The 22,227-nt window shown below is 38.9% G+C and overlaps 1 protein-coding gene across 2 annotated transcripts; it reads right to left on the bottom strand.

Annotated features, from left to right (window-relative positions):
• Positions 1–8,913: 8,913 nt before the first annotated feature.
• LOC136843916 (serine/threonine-protein kinase Nek5-like) lies at positions 8,914–20,304 on the bottom strand. Of its 2 annotated transcripts, XM_067112828.1 has the most exons (7): positions 19,857–20,304; positions 18,813–18,915; positions 14,659–14,757; positions 13,008–13,175; positions 12,448–12,606; positions 10,940–11,086; positions 8,914–9,737 (listed from the first exon to the last, which is right to left on the bottom strand). In XM_067112828.1, the coding sequence occupies exons 2-7, from the start codon at positions 18,906–18,908 to the stop codon at positions 9,315–9,317; spliced, it is 1,092 nt and encodes a 363-aa protein (XP_066968929.1). In that variant the 5' UTR covers positions 18,909–18,915; positions 19,857–20,304; the 3' UTR covers positions 8,914–9,314. The 2 variants fall into 2 exon arrangements, with proteins under 2 accessions (XP_066968929.1, XP_066968930.1); XM_067112829.1 differs by lacking the exon at positions 14,659–14,757 and having other exon boundaries at positions 9,164–9,737; positions 19,857–19,994.
• Positions 20,305–22,227: the final 1,923 nt, after the last annotated feature.

Here is a 22,227-nt window from a genome sequence, read left to right on the forward strand (position 1 = left end):
ATTTTTCTACAATAGCGTCGCCATTGACAGATTTGTTACGAGAAGACGTTAAGTTTGTTTGGGGTGATAGTCAACAATTAGCTTTTGAGAAGCTTAAGAACGCTTTGGTGAACCCACCAATTTTGAAGTTTCAGATTTTAGTCAACCGTTCACCTTAGTGACTGACGCGAGTCAGGAAGGTATAGGTGCGTGTTTGATGCAGAAATTTGAGGGGAAATTACACCCAATTGCTTTTATAGCAGAAAGTTCAAAACACGTGGTAGTAACGAAAGGCTGATGTCAGTTGTGGACAAGGAGGCTTTCGCAGTCGTCTCAAGCCTTGTTCATTTTAAGATGTTGTTGTTGGGAAATAAAGTTGAGATTTTTACAGATCATCAACCGTTGTTAGAGCTTTTAATAAGCCAAATTTGTCGCCCAAGAGAGCACGTTGGTTCCTAACATTGAGAGATTTTGATGCAAACCTCAAATACATTGAAGGTAAGCATAATGTAGTTGCAGATGCATTGAGCAGATATTTTCCGGTCGAGGATGAGGAAATACACACCGAATCCTGTGTGGGTGAAGAGAGTAAATATTTGGTGTCTAATGTCTCTGATATTAGTAATTCTGAGAGATCGCATGTAGAGGACATACACGTTCCTACAGTGCATACTTATCGGGGAGAAATAGTGAGTCGGCAGTCTCGGGAGAGATTGTTATTCGTGATAGTGAGAGTAACGCAGTGTGTTATATTACGGGTGAAAATGTCACTTGGGACATAGGCTTGCTGGAACAAAAGCAAGATGAAGATAAATTGTTGTCAGATGCTAAGGCATTTCTTAAGGGAGTTTCACCGAAGAAAGGGTATAAGTTGCCTTTTCTGGTCTAGAGTTGGAGAATAATTTATTGGTGAGAAAAGTTAAGTATAACTTGCATGAAGTACTCAAGCATGGGTGAGATTACACAAATCATCGTGCCAGAGAGTCTAGTACCACAAGTTCTAGACATTGTACATTGTAAATTTGGTTCTCCTCATTTGGGTGTAGACAAGACGTATGAAAACGTCAGGTCAAAGTTCTTTTGGAAAAATATGTTTTCCGCAGTAGAAGCCTTTGTGAAGAAGTGCGCTATTTGCAATGCGAATAAGCCAGCGACGACAGTGTCGTGTCGTTTGGGTTCATATCCCATACCACATAGGCCGTTTCAGAGAGTGCATATGGATATTCTGGGTAACTTCTCAGAGTCCGCTTATGGTTATAGACATTTATTAGTAGTTGTTGATGAGTTGACTCGCTTTGTCGAGATTTTCCCACTGAAATACAAATCAGCTGAGGAAGTTGCGATAGCGTTTTTAAGGGGATAATTTGTCGATATGGTGTTCCAGAATGTCTGATCACAGACAATGGTAGGGAGTTTATTAATAAGACTTTAGACGGTCTTGCTAATTTGTTGGGGATAAAAAGAAGAAAGAAAGTATCTATAATCCCGTATAGACCTGAAGCAAATGGGTTGTGTGAGAGGGCGAATCGGAAAGTAATCGAAGCTTTGCGCATGACGGTGGGAGGTTCCGATACACATTGGGACAGATCTTTGGATGAAGTGCGATATAGTATCAATACTATGATGAATGACACAATTAAGATATCTCCAGCAGAAGCTTTGTATGGATACAAGTTGAAAGGACCTTTTGATTTGTTACCAGAGTGTGTTCAGGGTGATGTTACGGTCACTTCATTGATAAATACAGCGAGAGAAAGATTTGCACGTATCAGTAAAGAACTTGAACTTAGTTCGCGTGCAATGGTAGAGAAAAAGTAACACGAAATCGAGGGGAGTAGCTTTTTCGATGGGTGATAGAGTGTTTGTTAAAGTGAATGTTCGGAATGATCTGAATTATAAATTAAGTCCGAAGTTCCACGGACCTTTGAGATTGTAGAGATCAAAAGAGGGAATAGGTTTGTAGTTAAAGATGTAAACACTGGAGTGACGAAATTGACCCATATTTCGAAGTTAAAGAAAGTTGGGATGTAATGGAACGTTTGTATATAGTTAGAGGGATAAGTGGGTTGATGTTTGTATATATATATGATATTTATTTTTTTTTGTCTCTTGTTCATTTTGGATGTTGAAGTTCTTAGTCATTTGTTTTCGAATGATTTTAGAAGTCGAGACATGGGCTAGTTTCATACGAGATTTGACCCGTGTGTTAGTGTGTTATTGTGTTATGATGTGTTTCATCATCTGACGCAATGTGTGTGTTGTTTAGGATGTTTTTTTTTGGGGAGGTACTTAGTATATCGGACCGAACAAGTCTGATCTTTTTTTTTTCGGGTTGGGAGATCGTATTTGAGTGTTTGGATTTTTTTTCCAGTTTCTTTTTTTTTAAATAAAGGGAGCTGTATTGTGAGTAGTTATAGTTGTTGAGATCATGGGAGCGATTGCCATTACGTCAATTGCTGTTTTGTTGAGAGTTAGTCAGGTGTTGCGAAATATTCGCTAACCAGAGTAGAACTTTCATGTCTTTTACGAGATATGATACCTTTTAGTGTTTGGATAGGATTCTCGAGTATTTTTTTTCTGTTTGGATAGAATTTTTTTATGAGTGAGTTCCGTAGAGTTGTTGTGTTTAGTGGTGAGTTGACTGTGATTATTCTGAGATACAAACTTGGAATTAGTTCACATTGTGAGTGTTTACTTTTGCATTAGTAGTTTTGTTTGGTTCAGTAACATGAAACCTTTTTGTTATTAGACCTTTTTCGAGTGTTTTTGGGAGACTCAGTAGTGACATGGGATAGAGTAGAGACCATGTTCATTTTGGGAGATCAATATCAAGGTTCGGGAGTTGATTATAAGACGAGTTGTACTTTAGTTAGAGAGAGGTGTGTGTGACAGTAGTATTTTCCAGTTGCGAGTTGTGTCTGTGGGTGGTTGTGAGTTATCATTAGTTCATAGACAGACTCCGACAGAATGTGACTTTAGACAGTTCCTGCGAGATTACCACATTGAGTCCACCAGTACTCTTCCTGCCGTGGTTTGCAAGGAGTATGCAGTTACAATGATGTGCCAGAGCAACAAGTCGACGACATTCGTTCATCGAGGGTCCGAGCAGTTCGATTCATCCTGCAGAATCCTGTCTACGGAATTTCTCGTACTTAGCCGTGCTGTATTCAACAGTTCCGAGAAGATAATTATGCGTCATACGCATAACGAGCATTTGGTAGTGGAGGTACCTACAACCAAGGTGCCAATGACGGTTCCACCGTTGGAAGACATTGACGATTCCGTGATGTTCGAGTATCAGGAATATATTATGCCGACAATTTTAATTGTCTTAATAGCTATTTTACTGATAATTCTTGTTGTGGGAGTAGTAAAGCTTATTCGTGTTTGTAAGATTACATGTAAAGGCTCTAAGAACTCAACCCCAGTGACTTTGGAAGTGCGTCATGAGAGCAGTCCTTAAAGCTGCAGTGCAGTAGACATTGCTAATTGAGCATAGTCCTATTCTGTTATGTTTTATACATATGCTTTTGTTTTAGTTTGCCGTTAAGGAGAGCGAGACGCTCTTATGTGGTGGCCGAGCTCTATTTCAGAAAATATGGCTGCTACAAGTTTTAAAGGACACATATATGCATTTCATAGCTTCAATGCTTTAAGATGTGATGAAAGAATTTATGGAGTCAGATGGAAGTAGGTCGAGAGACTCGAGGTAAAATCTTTGTGTTCAACAAATAGTTTGATTCCTCAGCAATATTGACAGTCAGGTGATCTTCCGAAGTGTTATGTATATTCGTGAGTACGTGCGTTAATTTGATCTAGATTGTGCCAAAATCTGCCCTAAAAGTGAGTTTGATCGTTCATTAACGTGATAGAACTGCAGTTGTCTAGACGTAGCTTTGGAGAGGATCCAGGCTTTGAATCAGCAGATAAGGTAGAGTTTGAAATCTCTGTTTTTATGGGAGGAAATTGAACTTGTGATTTTTTACCATGATTTTCTAATCATTATGAACTTTTGAACTGGTGTGGGAGATTTAATATGAATATTCATACATCTTTTATATTATTATTTTGTCATGTTACGTTTGCCATATCTTGGCTATGCATTTTACACTTTCCATTATTGTGTTTTGCATTTCATATATTTTTGGGAGTTTTCTATCATGTTTAATTCTTCCGACAGATGTCTGTGGACAGATGTCGGTGGACAGTGTGGACTGTTTCGAATAACATGTGGTAGACTGGTTTTGACATGACTAATTATTGATTTGGGGAGTATGTGTGAGTTTGGATATTTTCAGGCTATTAGCCATAGTGAGACTTCTTTAATCAGAAGTGTTTTGCAGTTCAGAGTTTAGTTATCTAACTCGATATTTCATTTATTATGCATTTTAATCTTTGCTTTGTTTTATTCATTTCTTGTTGGGTTATTTGAATAATAAACCTATTTTTGTAGAAACTATTGCGTTTCTTTAAATAGTCCATTTAATTGATTTGGTGAGAATGAGCGAGATTCGGGTGGGTGAACTTCGGAAAACGATGAGAGAGAGAGAGAGAGGCGATACACAGAGAGAGAGAGAGAGAGAGAGAGAGAGAGAGAGAGAGAGAGAAAGAGGAGAAAAATAGATGTAAGTGTTGTCGTGAGCGAACGTTCATACGCCTCCGTTCCATGAATAAAGATCGTTGGAGCACGTTACGTACACTTTCAAAAGAGTGTTAATTCTGTCCTCGTTATATATATATATATATATATATATATATATATATATATATATATATATATATATATATATATATATATAGCATATAAAGAAGAATTATAGAAGGGTTTTATCCTTAATATGTTTTTCAAACTTGTTAATTCTGCATGTTTTATTGATTTCATGCAAGACAGTTTTCCAAACAGCTCTTATTAATTATGTTTTCCTTTGGTATCACATGACTCATCCACCAGGCTGGACTCGGTTGATGCGCATTTGTGCTTGCTTTTGTAGTTTGCTTTCTATCCAGAGTGGAGCAAACGTAGATTTTGAATAACACACATTTATTCATTCCTTCAGACAATAGAATATAGATTTTAGGCCAAAGGCCAAGCGCTGGTGCCTATGAGGTCATTCAGCGCTGAAAGAGAAATCGAGAAAAAAAGGCTCGAAAGGTGTAACAGGAGGTAAACCTCGCAGTTGCACTATGAAAGAATTGTTCGGAGAGGGTGGAAAGCAAGATGGAAGAAAGAGAATTTGAACGGAGTTACAGTAAAAGGAATGAAAGGGGTTGCAGCCAGGGGATAAGCGACGCTGCAAAGAACCTTAAGTAGTGCCTACAGCCTACTGCGTGAGGTGTACTGACGGCACTGTCCTCCGACGGGAAATCAATCGCGTAGCTTATTCAAATCAGGTATGTATATCATCGTTTAACAGGGTATATGTCAGACAAAAAATGAAAGTATTGATAAAAATTTTTAGATAATATTCTTCAAGTTCAAGGGATATCATAGGAAATGACTAACTCTCCAGTATGTGGCTTGATTCACTTGGTGTTAATGAAGACTTGCATAGGGAATATTTCCGTTGTGGAAGTTCATCGAGTTGTGATTGGTTAATTTATGGAATTAGACTATCAAGCCAATCACTGAGGAACTGGCGGCCAATAGGCGCTTTAGATAGTGAAACAAGTGAGTTGGAGTGGTTGGACAGCGAGAGAGAGAGAGAGAAGGAAAATAAAGGAGATGGCTGCGTCCACATGATCGAGCTTTGTTTCGAAGAACTTTGTTCGATGTGACGTCAGAAGCGGAGAACTTTGCCCAGCTTCTGACGTCACACCGGACAAAGTTCGTCGAACAAAGCTCGATCGTGTGGACGCAGCCTCAGGATCTAGGAGAAAACCCCACAGTTGCACTTAGTAGTTACAGTTAGAGAGGTTAAACAGCAAGTGTAAAGAAGGGAAGTAGGAACGTAAACAAGGTAAAAAGGATAAAAAATGGGTGTAGCTAGAGAGACCTTAATGACTCTGCAAACACCCTTTCGAAATGCCGACAGTGCACCATACGAGGTGCACTGACGGCAGTAACCAATTACAGGCCATCACCCTGGAATCAATCTAAGTAGAGGGTTAAAATGGTCAACTTTCTTTAGCCTCCTTTATATTGTATTCATGTTCGTCGTGTGAATTATCGTCACTTTTCATTTTATCGGCACTGGCTGCGTTAACTAATAAAGTCTAAACGTAAATGAAATTCGCATCACACTTAAGATTTTCAGATGATCAGTTGATAGAGGGTAACATCAAGTGGGTTGAAATTTTTGACAAATTCAGATTACAGAATTGTCCGATCAAATTGTTCATAAAGCGTCAAGTCGAACAAAATTCTCAATTAACGTCTGATTAGATTTTGTTTGATGTTTAAAGTTTTAGTTTGATTTATGGGAATCTGGCTATGAAGCCAAGCACTGGGGGCATTTTCGCCCACTCAGCGCTTAAGACAGTGAAAAGAGGGAATTCGATGGGTGGACAGCAAGACGGAAAAAGGGAAGAAGAAATTGAGATAAAAAAAAAAGAATAAAAAGTGATTGCAGTCAGGGCATTCAATTCCTGGAGAAAGAAAACGGGATCTTTCCCAGACAGTGACGCCCCCCAAGGGTTTTAACCCGGTACGTATCCATCTTTGTGGCGTGTTTAGTACAAGCCCGTTGGGGAGTACCGTAAAAACACAAACAAAAGCCTGTAAATATAAAGATAATGACCCCCGAGAAATATTAGTCCCGGATAACGATCCCCTAAAACCTCGGGGTCACTATCTAGGATAGATACGTTAAATGTTTATCGTGTACATAAATATATCAAAGAACAGTCTAAATATGTTAATCGAAAGGCTTTGACTTTAAGTCATCATAGATTTATGCGCTCTAATTACGTTAAGAAGCTTTATTAAACTGGATTGTAGAAGGCCACGTACCTTGGAGATATTTCCTCCAAGCCTCGCGCAGGGATTAAGGTAATTGGCTGAAATTTAAGAAGGATCATTAAATTATGTTTCGGATGTTCCGTTCGAAAGCGCAGAGGTTTGTGTTGCTAATTTTCCGGTTTGCAGTCTAAGCCGCGGAAACGTCTGACAATGTCTGGCTAAATTACAGACATGAGAATCGGCCCGACAGCAGAGAGCCTTTGTTTACGTAGGAATATATATATGATTTGCCAAAATTATTCGGCGTTCTTATTGAAGGCACAGAGACCAAATGACACTCACTCTCTCTCTCTCTCTCTCTCTCTCTCTCTCTCTCTCTCTCTCTCTCTCTCTCTCTCTCTCTCTCTCTCTCTCTCCATTTACTATTAGTTTAGACTCAAATATCTGGAAATAGGTTAAGTTAAATTAAGTTAGGTATACCTTAGTTTAACCAGACCACTGAGCTGATTAACAGCTCTCCTAGGGTTGGCACGAAGGATTAGACTTATTTTACGTGGCCAAGAACCAATTGGTTACCTATCAACGGGACCCACAGCTTATTGTGGAATCCGAACCACATTATAGCGAAAAATGAATTTCTATCACCAGAAATAAATTCCTCTAATTCTTCATTGGCCGGCCGGAGAATCGAACGCGGGCCCAGCAGAGTGCTATCCGAGAACTATACTGACCCGTCCAACGAGGAACTGACCCCCAAGCATATTCAGGATTGTACAGAGCGTGAGTGTGTATGCATATGCGTATGCACGCGTGTGTAAGAAAAATCCCACTCCTATATATATACTTTTTCTTCAGTTTCTGGCAAGTATGGTACTCTTATTCCCATTCCGCTATATGCATAGTTTTCTGTTTATTTACCGAGGACAAAGTCTGAACAAGGAACGACACAGTAAAATTTATAAATGGTTACTACAATGCTGCTTCAAAATTTTTAAGTCATTTTTCTAAGTCATTTTTCTTAAAGGGCAGTTCTTAAATACATTCAGTAAATAGACTTCGTTATTCATTTTGAATATAGGGTCATCATTCCAAACGTCGTGTCTAACAGCATTTGCTGGTTTTTCCCTCAAATGGCTAAAAGCGACAGCCTACATTTCAAGGCCGATCAATGTTATTAAAAACTTTTTTTCCCAATCACTAAAAAAAATCGTTCCTAGAATGTTTCATGGCTCAGCCTCCCTAAAGGGTAATAGTTTTTATTTTTAAATATTACAGCCCATTACCGTTTGATATTCGATGGCCTCTCTTTCATTCTCCATGCATGAAAGATGTCTATCATTGGGTTGCGAGATAACGAACATGAGAGACTGAATTCCTGCAGCCATTGCTGGCTGCTTTGCGCATGCGCGGAAAGAAACACGTAACTGGACCGAGGGAAAATGTACTTTAATAGTTTTCGTTGTCTTCGTCTAGTCTTTAGCATTTACTGTAGGTTTAAGATTTATTATGTTTTCTCTTAGAGTATACACGAAACGATTGAATGCACAGATTTCACCCAAAAAGCAAATCGCTTAAGAGACTGCTTGACAAAGGCATATCTTGTGTTGAGTAGCCTTGAATAGAATAAAGAATTTAGGCCGAAGGCCAGGCGCTTTGGCCTACGAGGTCGCTCAGCGCTGAAACGGAAACCGAGAATAAGGTGGTTTGAAAGGTGTAATAGGAGCAGCAGCTTGCAGTTGCACTGAGTCAATTGTCAGGAGGATGGAAAGCTCGATGGAAGAAATATGAATGGAGGTACAGTAAAAGCAATGAAAAGGGTTCCAGCTAGGGGCCGAAGGCACGCTGCAAAGAACCTTAAGTAATGCCTACAGTGCACTGCACGAGGTTCACTGACGGCACCAACCTCCTACGGGGTTTATGTAGTCTTGAGGCTATTGCTAACCGATATTCATAATTATGAAATCCCTTGCTGCACGGGGTAGGATTTAAGAGATAACGGTGACGTACATTGCCAAGGTATCAAATAAAAACCCAACGTTAACTAACCTTTTGATTTTAAAAAGATTCTCAAGGATTCCATCAATGACAAATGCTGAACAATTTTCAGATTTAATTTATACATTCACGATGCCTTAAAAATATTAATAGAATAGAATGAAGCTTTTAACCCAGTTCCCCTCATAATATTATAGTTACACCTGAAACTGGCAGTTAAATGTTTTATATAATTCAACATACATCAATCAACTTGAATCATGCTCTGTTGTTCATAATACAGGGGTGATAGTCCGCTAGAAATTAAAAATGTCGCAAAACTTATGTTCTCATATTATTTCATTAAAAACTCGCCGTTAAATTAAATGAAAATGTCACTTCAGTTAAAATAAATAATTCCACATTTTCAGATAGATTGCGTCGGCCTGAACCGTCAGTTTTCCTACCATTTTATATTAATATTCTGACCAGGCAGTAACGGAGGCCCCACGATCACCATCAGCTGTGTTCCGACTTCCTGAGGCGACAGGGTTTGACCAGGACCTCTTTGGGGGATTAGGCATTCCTTGGGAACATTTCCTAAGCGCCCTTTGCCACAGGGAGGCTCCAGAACCCGTCTCTTTGCTTCAGGGGGAGCTATTCTCAGGTCCTTGGGAGCATTTCCTAAGCGCCCTTTGCCACAGGGAGGCTCCAGAACCCGTCTCTTTGCTTCAGAGGGAACTATTCTCAGGTCGCAGGATCCCGCTGAAGGATCCTCCAGGATTTTACTGACTTGAGCGGCAGTAGGACGTTCGTTTGGGTAGGCTTGGAGGAGGGCGTTGATAAGGTCATTTGTCTTGCTCGAGTATGAGCCAGGCAGCGGTCTCTGTAATTAGACAGGAATTCATAAACTTCAGGTTTTTTCTCTTTCATATAAAGTTAAGTATACCTTAGTTTTACCAGACCACTGAGCTGATTAACAGCTCTCCTAGGGCTGGCCCGAAGGATTAGACTTTTTTTACGTGGCTAAGAACCAATTGGTTACTTAGCAACGTGACCTACAGGTTATTGTGGAATCCGAACCAAATTATAGCGAGAAATGAATTTCTATCACCAGAAATAAATTCCTCACTCTCTTCATCAGGCGGCCGGGGAATTGAACTCCGGTCCATCGAGTGACAGTCCACAGTTCTACCGACCCACCCAACGAAGAGCTTCACTTTCATATAGAATACAGGATTCCAGCCAAAGGCCAAGCGATGGTACCTCTGGGGTCATTCAGCGCTGAAAGGGAAATTAAGAGTAACAAGGCTTTGAAGGTGTAACAGGAGGAAAACCTGGCAGTTGCACTCTGAAACAATTGTTAGGAGCGGGTGGAAAGTAAGATGGAAAAGAGAGATTATGAACGGAGATACAGAAAAAGGAATGAAAGGGGTAGCAGCTAGGGACCAAAGGGACGCTGCAGAGAACCTGAAAGTAATGACTACAGTGCACCGTGGAGGCACAATGAAGGCACTACCCCGCCACGAGGCATCTGTGTTATGTCTGTGCTTACCATCATCGTGAATATAAAATCTATACCTTCGTTCAACACTTTCAGTTTAATTTTTTTATCAGACTTCACGGCATATTAGACGACACGGCATATTAGTCGACAAAACTAGTCTAAAACAAATTCTTTCCCTGATCTTGATTATATATTCCAGCTTCGATGTGCACTTACATCACAAAAGCGTATTGTCAATGCACAGGTCCGTAAATTAAAGATAAAAATAACGTTTTGTTCCTCCTCTTAATGAACACCCCAGTCCTTGGAAGCTTGCATTTCATGTCAGTGGCCCCTTTGGTGGGCTTGTTCCATATGAATATAGGGTTCATCTTCGGAATAATAATAATAATAATAATATTTTTAGTACAGTACCAAACTTAAGTATTCCACCCATCAGACAGCACAATTTTCCCATCAAGGAAAGCTTACACCTTCCCCCTCCCCAAAAAAAGCAAGAGTATACATATCCTTCAAGAGAGGCGTGGCTGAGTTTCAAACGCCAAATGATCAAGGACTTTGTCAAAGGCGAGAGTACTTACTAAAGTTCCACGCTTCGCTATGAATCTCAGCATCTCCGAGGCATTCCTGAAGGCTGGTTCTAACGTGCACAGTTGGTAGAGAGTACACCCCAGCGACCACATATCTCCTTTGGCATCACAGACCGATCTCAGATGAAGTTCTGGACTCTGAGGGAGAAATCATCAAAGGTAATTCTAGAATAGAATATGAACTTTAGGCCAAAGGCCAAGCGCTGGGACCTATGAGGTCATTCAGCGCTGAAAGGGAAATTGACAGTATGAAGGTTTGAAAGGTGTAACGGGAGGAAAACCTCGCAGTTGCACAATGAAACAATTGTTTGAGAGGGTGGAGAGTCAGATGGAAGAAATAGAATATGAATGGAGGTAATGTAAAAGGAATGAAAGGGGCTGCAGCTAGGGGCCGAAGGAACGCTGCAAAGACCTTTAAGTAATGCCTACAGTGCACCAAGTGAGGTGCACTGACGGCACTACCCCGTTTATGCAGTGGTTCGACTATTTCCGTTGGGATGTAATAAGTCTCAAAACATTATTAACCTTAATTTAGGTTATTTTTGCCAAACAATTTATCCTTTTTTGCCAACTAACCCAGTAGCTGCATTAACAGTAAGCTGATATTTTAAAACATTTTTCCTATCGCCTTACTTTCCGCGAATACATATTTCCATAATATTCAGAATATGTGTAATAATCAGAGTCCAAACATACATTCATCCTTATTCCGTTATGTACACACTCAAATATTGTGTGTTCCATTCGTGCCACTGAAAATCTATTTTTGCAATTAAATATCTTCTGAATATCGTGTTTGCTTTCTAAACTTGTCTCATCTGAAAACTAGGTAAAATATCTCATCATTGAAACAAATAGCTAAAAGTCTATTATCAAATGTTTAGTTCTGTACAATAACCGTCCAACGTCTTTCTGCTTATCCCAGTCAAATCGTTTGAACACCGTCCACGTATGGTTAAGTATACTCTCAGGCAAGAACTCTAGCCCAAGACTAGACAGGCTGTGGTAGAGAGGCTATGAACGAAAGGTTTAAGAATATGGTTCCTCCCTCATCCCGAGGACAGCAGAGAAAATAGACAAGGCACAAGCGATGTTTCCTCTACCAGAAAACCTCATGGTTACGCCAGTCAGTTACTCCCTAGACTAACTGAAAAGTATGTTGAACTGACGACCCACCCACCCACCGCAAAAACTCCGGGTCATCTACTCCGAGGTGCTAGTACTAAACAGGATTAATACTATTATAATCCTGGTACTGAACACCGCATGGTAAATGTAAAGTAGACGGCCGCACGAAGATATCGTTTATTAATATAATTTGTCGACCACACAATATAGAAATGGCTGTATATAATACCTTGATCCCCGAGGGGCTAGTACTAAAACACGGCGTCCGAAGGAGCTTCCGCCATGTTTAGTACTAGCACCTCGGAGTAGGTGACGCGTCAGTAAGCCAAAGTAGCACCAAACTACGCCATTCAAACTAGAAATTGACTCACTGCATAAATGACAGTTCCTACAACAGAAGCCTGGATATCCTTCTTAGATCGAAGAATCTTAGCGAGTCCGAAATCCCCAAGTTTGATGGTTCCATCTTCGTGTTTCAGGATGTTCAGGGGTTTGATGTCCCTGTGGATGACGTCCTTGGAATGCAGGTACTGATGGAAAAAAAGGGGCCTTTGTTTACACTTTGCTAAATTTGAGAGAATTCGAATTAAGACTAGAGAAAGCCAGCGTTATTCAAGCCGTAATAAAACGTGAATATAATTACATATGGCGGCACATACAGTGAATAGGATGATAGAATAGAATATAGAATTTAGGCCGAAGCACACCGCTCAAATGGAAATTGAGAGTAAAAGGTTCCAAAGGTCTAACATGAGGAAAGCCTCCAGTTCCACTATGAAATAATTGTGAGGAGGTGGTGGAAGGTCAGATGGAAGAAAGAATAAGAACTGAGGTACAGTAAAAGGAATGAAAAGGGTTGCAGCTAGGGGCCGAAGGGACGCTGCAAAGAGCCTTCAGTAATCCCTACAGTACAGTAAACATAGGGACCTGCCTCTATAGCTCTGACGACGTCTGAAAACCACCCAATGACTTGTCTTTCAGGGAAGAACTGTCCCGAGGCCCTTCTCTTCTTGATATTGGCGTGCAGGTCTCCGCCTCCACAATATTCCATGACAATGTGGATCTCAGATATTACATTGTTTCCCGTGCCATAACATCCCTGGAACAGATATGAAAAAGTTCTTACCTAGAGATATGTCAGTTCAGAAGTTGGAACTTCAGAAGTTGGAACTTCAGAAGTTGGAACTTCTTCAGAAGTTGGAACTTCTTCAGAAGTTGGAACTTCTTCAGAAGTTGGAACTTCTTCAGAAGTTGGAACTTCTTCAGAAGTTGGAACTTCTTCAGAAGTTGGAACTTCTTCAGAAGTTGGAACTTCTTCAGAAGTTGGAACTTCTTCAGAAGTTGGAACTTCTTCAGAAGTTGGAACTTCTTCAGAAGTAGGAACTTCTTCAGAAGTAGGAACTTCTTCAGAAGTTGGAACTTCTTCAGAAGTTGGAACTTCTTCAGAAGTTGGAACTTCTTCAGAAGTAGGAACTTCTTCAGAAGTAGGAACTACTTCAGAAGTTGGAACTACTTCAGAAGTTGGAACTACTTCAGAAGTTGGAACTTCAGAAGTTGGAACTTCAGAAGTTGGAACTTCAGAAGTTCAAGCGAAAATGCAATGCGTTACTACCCTAATACTATTCTTCTCGCATTTTAATACATTTGTATTTATAGATCTATTTATTAATTCCTTTTTTTAATAAGTTGGATCTCTTCTTTCTGTATTATTTCCCTTTACTTCCTCTTCCTTCTTCCTAATGAACACCACATTCTTTGGAAGCTTGAATTTCAAGTCAATGGACCCTTTGGTGGGTTTGTTCCATATGAATAGGTTTCATCTTCAGAATAATAATAATAATATGGTCTTCATTTGAAAGAAATAACAGAAGGTAAAGGGAAATACAGAAAGAGGAGATGAGTTATTAGAAAACGAGAAATTAACAAATAAAAATTTAAGGAAATTATTAAAATACAAGGAGAATTGTACTAGGGTAGTAATGCATTGTATCTTCGCTTGAACTTCTGAAGTTCCAACTGAACTACTTCCTCAGGGAGGCTGTTCCACAGTCCTCCAACTGTGTGAGGTAGAACCAAGCAAAACGATGTCTCGTTAACAGTAAATTTGAGATAGATTTCAGTGAGGACAAAGCAAAAAAACTCTAATCTCGAGATCAGGTATTAAAGTACCAAAAACATTTCAGAGAAGGAATATCAGATTTAGACCAAAGGCCAAGCGCCGTGACCTGTGAACGCATTCAGCACTGAAAAAGGGAATTGAGAGTAGAAGTGATTCTAAAGGTATAACGGGAGGGAAACCTCAAAGCAGTTGCACTATGAAACAATTGTTAGGAGAGGGTGAACTGGAAGATGGAAGAAAAATATGAACGGAGGTAGAGTAAACGGAATGAAGGGGGTTGTAGCTAGGGGCCGAAGTGACGCTGCAAAGAACAATTTGTAAAGACTACAGTGACTACTCCAGTGAAAGCAGGATTGGCAATAATTTAGTGTAGGTTCTGGCGAAGTGGGCCGAGAATCAAGTAAACAAGGAAACAAGTAAATGAGTCAACAAGCAAACAAGCGAGCAAGCAAAGGTTCCTTACTAAACAACTGACGATGTTTGGATGCTGCAAGTTTTCGAGCAATTTCCCCTCCTTAATTGCGTCATCAACGATTTTCTGGGGAACTCCGCTGAGCTTAACCTGAAAGGAGGGTAAACTTGTTGTACCAAATAGCTTTCTTTTTTTTTATCTTTTTTTTTGCACTCTCGGGGAAGAATGACGTCAGCGCTCTAGATGAAGAGCATCCATTACATTTCTTTTTATCACACTCATTTTTTTAGATATATTAAAACAAGGACAACTAAACAACGATAGGGAAATGACGTAAAGATTGTTAGCTTTCGAATATTTGCAACTGTTTCCAGGCTTGATTCTGGTAACCATTGGGGTGAGAGAGAGAGAGAGAGAGAGAGAGTGTGTGTGTCTGTGTAGGTATGTGTGTCAGAGGAGAGAGAGAGAGAGTGAATTTGTGCAGGTATATGTGTGTGTGTGTCTCAGAGAGAGAGAGTGAGGCTCTGTGCATATATGTGTAGGTGGGTGTGTGTGTACCAGAGAGAGAGAGAGAGAGAGAGAATGCAGGCATATGTGTGTGTGTGTGTGTGTGTCAGAGAGAGAGAGAGAGAGAGAGAGAGAGAGAGAGAGAGAGAGAGAGAGCAGATGTGAGTGTCTGTGGGGAGAGGGAGAGAAAGAAAGAAGAGAGTTCAAATTGCCTTCGCAAATAACCAACTCTTACGAGTCCCATTTGCTCTTTGGTCGTTACGAAGCAGCAATCTTGTTCAAACTTATCCTTCCAAGCAAATAGTAAAGTTATCTCAAAGACATGAGGCTTATTGACAGACCTACGTCACTCAGACGTAAACAAGAAATGTACAGTCTCCATTTACGCTTAAAACACGGCCACTTCTTGTTGATAACAAGCTATTGAAATCCATTGCATTTCTAAAAACGGGGTTTCGTTAAAATGTTCGTTTTTATCAGCTAAATTGTAATCAAGATTCGATACAAGCAAATCATATGAGCACCGGGAGAGTAACGTATAGAGAATTATAACTGAATCGAGGGAAATGGGAAACTTCACATATAATAATAATAATAATAATAATAATAATAATAATAATAATAATAATAATAATAATAATAATAATAATAATAATAATAGGTATTTTATAGAGACAAAGCGACGAAAAATTAAAGTTTTCTCACATAGAAATTAATGTTACTACATAAGCATATTTACGTTCTACATTTTCACAAGCAATCCGGCGTACAGAATAGAATTTAGGCCAAAGGCCAAGCGCTGGGACTTAAGAGGTCATTCAGCGCTGCAACGGAAATTGACAATAGAAAGTTTGCAAGGTGCAACGGAAGCAAAACCTCGAGGTTGCAATGTGGATCCATTGTTGAGAGACGGTGGACAGTGAGATGGAAGAAAGAGAATATGAACGGAGGTACAGCAAAGGGGACGAAAGAGGTTGCAGCTAGGGGTCGAAGAGACGCTGCAAAGTACCTTAAGTAATGCTTACAGTGCACCACATGAGGTGCACTGACGGGGATCCGGCTTATAATAAAATTTACCATAAAGATACATAGCCAACAATACATCGTCAAAGTAAATCAGCTTTACTTTTTTCTTTTGGTAAATATATAACAATTAAAAGTTGATTACTTCTAATTAAAAGTAAAATTTGTAACCAGGGAATCGCTGATTAACGATAATCACTATTTAGTAAAAATAAATTGGATCTCCATAGTCATTCATTCCTATTAAATTTATGTTGTTGGAAGCGACGATCCCCGGGCTAACTCATTAATTGATATCATTAATTGATTTACTGGGTGTTATTTGATGAGTTGGATGAATTACCTAAAAAAAAAAAATGCATTTTACACAGATCAACGATGCACAAAAGTTTCTGGACCGTAAATGCAATGGAATGAATGGAATATAGAATTTCGACCAAAAGCCAAGCACTGGGACCCATAAGGTCATTCAGAGCTGAAACGGAAATCAACAGTTATAAGGTCTGAAAGGTGTAACAAGAGGAAAACCTCAAAGCAGTTGCATTATGAAACGATTATTAGGATAAGGTGGGAAGTAAGATTGGAGAAAGAAAATATGAATGGAGGTACAGTAAAAGGAATGAAAGAGGAAGTTAGGGGCCGAGGGCACGCTGCAAAGAACCTTAAGTAATGCCTACAGTGCACCATATGAGGTGCGCTGACAGCACTACCCTGCTACGGAGCTGGACCGTAAATGGAACGGTAACGTATGGGGAACGAAACTGAATGTGTCTGTACAATTCACCATGTTAAGACAGTGGAAAATCATTTTTGTAATGTGTTAATATTAAAGGTCATAGTAAGGAAAAGTGTGCCTTTATCTAAATAATATTGTGGCTAAACCACACTTTCCATTACTCTAATACTTGCTAAACTTTTCCCTACCGCGGTTAGCTAGCTAACTGCCCTTATTCTTCTTTCACCCGTCTTGCCCAATTAGCTAAAAATGAGAAAAAAATGAATAATCTATGAGAAACTCTGCTTTTGGGCATGCACGAAGTTCGTGACTTTAAGGAAATATTGACATTTAAAAGTAAAATGGAGAGTTGTATTATAAAAGTAAAATAGAGAGTTTTAGGTAAAGTATAAAATTCGATGCAAAGTATGAGTCGAAGCAGAACTAAGACTGTAATGGTATATTATAAGTTAGGAAATGGGCGTTTCTGCTGCACGCTGAATTCTACAAGTAAACAAAATGTGTTCAGGATTAACGGAAGCAAGATCGATTATAGGTGTGTGTGTGTGCATCCGAAAGAGAGTGAGTGAGTCTGTGCGTGTGCGTGTGCGTGTGCGCGTGAGTCAGAGAGAGACAAAGTGTCTGCGCGTGTGTGAGTCAGCGAGAGAGTGTGCAGGTATGGTTGTGTGTATCAGAGAGAGAGAGAGGAGTCTGTGCAGGTGTGTGCGCGTGTGAGTCTCAGAGAGAGAGAGTGTGTGCAGGTATGTGTGTGTGTGTGTCTGACAGAGAGAGTGTGTGCAGGTATGTGTGTGTCAGAGAGAGAGATGTGTGCGTGCCGGTGTGTGTGTGTGTGAAAGAGAGAGAGTGTGTGTGTGTGTGTGTGAAAGAGAGAGAGTGTGTGTGTGTGTGAAAGAGAGAGAGAGTGTGTGTGTGTGTGTGAAAGAGAGAGAGTGTGTGTGTGTGTGTGTGTGTGTGAAAGAGAGAGAGAGTGTGTGTGTGAAAGAGAGAGAGAGTGTGTGTGTGTGTGTGTGTGTGAAAGAGAGAGAGAGTGTGTGTGTGTGAAAGAGAGAGAGAGTGTGTGTGTGTGTGAAAGAGAGAGAGAGTGTGTGTGTGTGAAAGAGAAAGTGTGTGTGCGTAAAAGAGAGAGTGTGTGTGTGTGTGTGCGTCCGCGCGCGCAGGTGTGTGTCTGAAAGAGAGAGAGTGTGTGTGTGAGTGTGTGTGTGCAGGTGTGTCTGAAAGAGAGAGAGGGGGTATTCTGAATTGCCGGAAAATTTCGTGAAAGTTCGATCAGAAGTCTCCTTATGCATATTAACTGGGGAGGCTCAACAGGCTCTCCAAACGCAAAGTCATACAAAGTCATTTGGAAAGAGTTAAGGGTCGCATAGAAAAAGGATCAAAGAATTTCCCCACAGCATCTTAAAACTAAGATATTCCAATAAATTTAACATGTTACACATGGTCACAGGCGTCAAGAATTTACTGTTTAAACCTCTTGAAGCTACATTTTAAGCAAAAATGACCCAGGGTTCAGGTGAAAGTAATTAGATTTGGGAAAGGGATTAAAATTCAGCCCGTGTTTTCTTCCCTGAAGTGGCAAGTTGGGAACTAACGGTGATGGAATGCCTTTAAATTTAATTCGTTCATGGGATCCGTCCAGGTCCTTCACCAATATCGTGGAGGATATAGATTAAACACTGGTATATAATTACGCGTGTTGAGGGTACGACATAATTTATCACTAAAAAAATTTATTTTTTCATATTCTGAGCACTGCGGGGCTCGATAAAATAAACAAGGCCCAAAGAAGCTCGTAGAATTTCTACGCAAAGTAAACCTAATTAAAAGGGCCCAGTGCGTCTTACTTCTATTTAATCATCAGCAACATCTTATATTTACATTACGCAACTCTGAATAAGTTGACGCAACTCTGAATAAGTTCTACCCAACCATTCGTGCTCACCACCTTCACGGCACATTTTCTCCCGTTCCTGTCTCCGAGGTACACTGTTCCAAAGGCTCCCTGGCCTATCTTCTTGATCAGTTTAATACTTGACATTTTGCACCTGGACGAAGAAGAAGAAAAAAACAACAAATCAGTCACACGAGCAACTACCTGGAAAATCTAAAACTTTTCAGCCAGTCAAAGAATATTGTTAGAATCTGAAATAATAGCTTATTAGTTCATTGCAAACAGCGGAGATCGAATAGAATAGAATATAAAATTTCGGCCAAAGACCAAGCGCTGGTACCAATGAGGTCATTCAGGGCTGAAACGGAAATTGAGTGTAAAAGGGTCTGAAAGGCGTAACAGGAGGAAAGCCTCGCAGTTGCACTATGAATCAATTGTTAGGAGAGGGTGGAAAGTAAGATGGAAGAAGAAAATATGAAGGGAGGTCCAGTAAAAGAAATGAAAGGGGTTGCAGGTAGAGGCCGAAGGGACGCTGTAAAGAACCTTAAGTAATGCCTACAGTGCACCGCATGAGGTGCTCTGACGGCACTACCCCTCTAAGTAGCGCCAGATTACGTAACCAGAAAAAAAATTAAAAAAGGAAATCTTGAATCTAGTATTATGAATTATTTTTAAATTTAAACCTGCCTCGTAGCCCACAGATACAAACAATGTCTATGAAGAAGTTAAAGAACCATGAACAGAGACCTAAAAACTCTCTCATAAGACAAAAGATAAAATATGTTAAGGCTTTATTTTTGCTTGAAAATACAGTGTAGGATGACACGATTTTATCAAGACAAGCGCTCTTTTTTTCGGCGGACGGGGTGACTTCTGAAGGAAATAAATGTCAAAATTGTCAAATCCCATGAAAAGCTATCAAAAAAAATTGTAACGTTAAAATCACTTGCCTCCTAAGTAGCCTACATTGCTGCTACACCGAACTTGAGAATATAAAAACACTGGCTCAATATCAGCGTGATAAAAAGATATCCTGTTTCAAACGATCTTCCGAGACACTGTCCTGTCATGTTTCATCAACGCGTCCCTCCTTACCTTATTTTAAATGTCTTTCCGTTGGATATGGTTCCCTGAGAACGTTTTCGCTGGGCAGTAGGATAAAAAATTCCAAATTTCAAGCGGAGCTATAGAAAACACGTTTCCTCATCTGAAAGTCGAACTCGACTGGTTGATTTGAAGGAAAGTTTTTGGGAGATCCTAAGGAACGCCGCTGCCGTGTTGACAAACGGTTAACCTTCAAACGACCGTCACTTAGTAACGCAACTATAACACTGGTTCTCAACCTTTTTTGGCCAATGCACCCTTTTACTATATGTCATAATGTCATTTAACCACGCTCCCTTTCCAAAATTGCCTGCCTCAAAAGGTGCATTCTAGATAATATGCATATAATACTAAAAAATCCTTGATCACAATTCCCCCTATGAAACTCTGAAATTCCCCTATGGGGGATTCCCTCCCTGGTTGAGAACCACTGAACTATACAGTTTCGCAGTTCTCCCTTTTCATTAGACTTCTTTAGGTTCTTCAATGACACGAGAATTTTTTTTTTTTTGTGCCGTAATTGTTACACTCAGCATTCAAATGGATGATTTTTGCCTGATGAGGAACTGGTCACAAATTTATCAAATTCTCATTAAAATTCATACAACAACTTTAGTAAGAAGCTAAAGACTTTCGCTAGATTATATTTATTCAACTCCATCTCCCGACCACAGAAAACAATGATAAACATGAATATTATTGTTGTTTAAAAGACAGTTATACCGTAAAATGCGCCAACATCATTTAACGACCATAAAGCATCTTTAAAGTTGTTGATAACACTGCGAGAAACAAGAGATTAAACAATACACTTTATGTAATGTAGTTGCAGCAACCGTAAGAAGACTATAATCCAGGTAGCTATAGTAATCAAGCAAATTGATATCTTTCTTTTATATAGTTACTTTAGTAAACAATCTGATTCCCGAACAGCATCCGCAGTGATAGGTTAAGCGGAACTGATATAATTTCTTCAACTCATAATTTGATAAATATTATAAATAAAAATACTATAATATATATCAGTCATTCAGTAGTTTTTAAGATCTGAGAGCGGACAGGAAAAAAGTGCGGACGGACAGACAAAGCCGACACAACAGTTTTATTTTACAGAACACTAAAAGTATTTGCTATCGTTTATTGTAAGACAAAACCCTGGTAAATGTCCTCTTATAAAGTAGTTAACAGTCCAACATATATCTAAGCAATTATATCGCTATCACGGGCAACAAATATAAAAAAAACCATGAACGAATCATGGTCATCATTTCCCTAAAAACAAAATAATGAAAATAAACATTAAAACATGTTCATGTCAGAGGCAATAAAAAGAAAGCGCTTAACTATAATCTACCGTGCTCTCTTGCTAAAGTGGTCATGCATGACTTATTTCGGAAAAAGGGGATTAAAGCACGCGGTGCTTGATCCCCAGGCAGCTTCACAAACACTGCATCGTTATAATGGTTCATAAACACGGGTAATATATATATATATATATATATATATATATATATATATATATATATATATATATAAAATATATATATGTATATACATGTGTGTGTGTGTATTTATGCATATATATATATATATATATATATATATATATATATATATATATATATATATATATATATATATATATATATATATATATATATATATATATACATACATACATACTATATATATATGTATGTATATATATATATATATATATATATATATATATATATACATACTATATATATATATGTATGTATATATATATATATATATATATATATATATATATATAAATTTATACATATATCAATATATATAGATAGATAGATACTTATATAAATATTACATATATATATATATATATATATATATATATATATACTGTATATATATATATATACATATAAATGTGTATATATATATACACATACATAATTCTAATTCTGATAATGAAACGAAGTGAGAAATATGTCTGTCCCTTCTTAAAGATAAATATACAATGCAAAATCGTCCAAATTATCACTAGGCTAAATCACCAACAGAAACCATATGAGCAGTTAGTTAACCCATTCTTCCATACTATACTCTACTCACTTTAACCCTATTTCAATTTTCTCCTTCTTTTGGGACCATAAGAATCTGCTGTTCCAACACTTCCGGTATACTACAGTGCGTCTTCTAAATAGTAATTCCTCTACGTTAACACCATTTCAACGCATAATGGACCATTTTTAGTTTTCTATAAAGGGAAACTATTGTGGCGGCTTTGTCTGTCCGTCCGCACTTTTTCTGTCCGCCCTCAGATCTTAAAATCTACAGAGGTTAGAGGGCTACAAATTGGTATGTTGGTCATCCA

Source organism: Macrobrachium rosenbergii, chromosome 12, assembly GCF_040412425.1.
Source record: "Macrobrachium rosenbergii isolate ZJJX-2024 chromosome 12, ASM4041242v1, whole genome shotgun sequence".
Lineage (NCBI taxonomy): Eukaryota > Metazoa > Arthropoda > Malacostraca > Decapoda > Palaemonidae > Macrobrachium > Macrobrachium rosenbergii.

Bases quoted from the DNA above. Each gene is read 5' to 3' on its own strand.
- LOC136843916 (XM_067112828.1), bottom strand. From the start codon at position 18,908: ATGTCAAGTATTAAACTGATCAAGAAGATAGGCCAGGGAGCCTTTGGA. The intron at 12,607-13,007 runs GCAGGTCCCTAT...TTTTTCCATCAG, and splicing joins ACGTCGTCAGAGCTATAGAG to TACCTGCATTCCAAGGACGT. The intron at 9,738-10,939 runs GTAAGTACTCTC...GTCTAATTACAG, and splicing joins TAGCGAAGCGTGGAACTTTA to AGACCGCTGCCTGGCTCATA.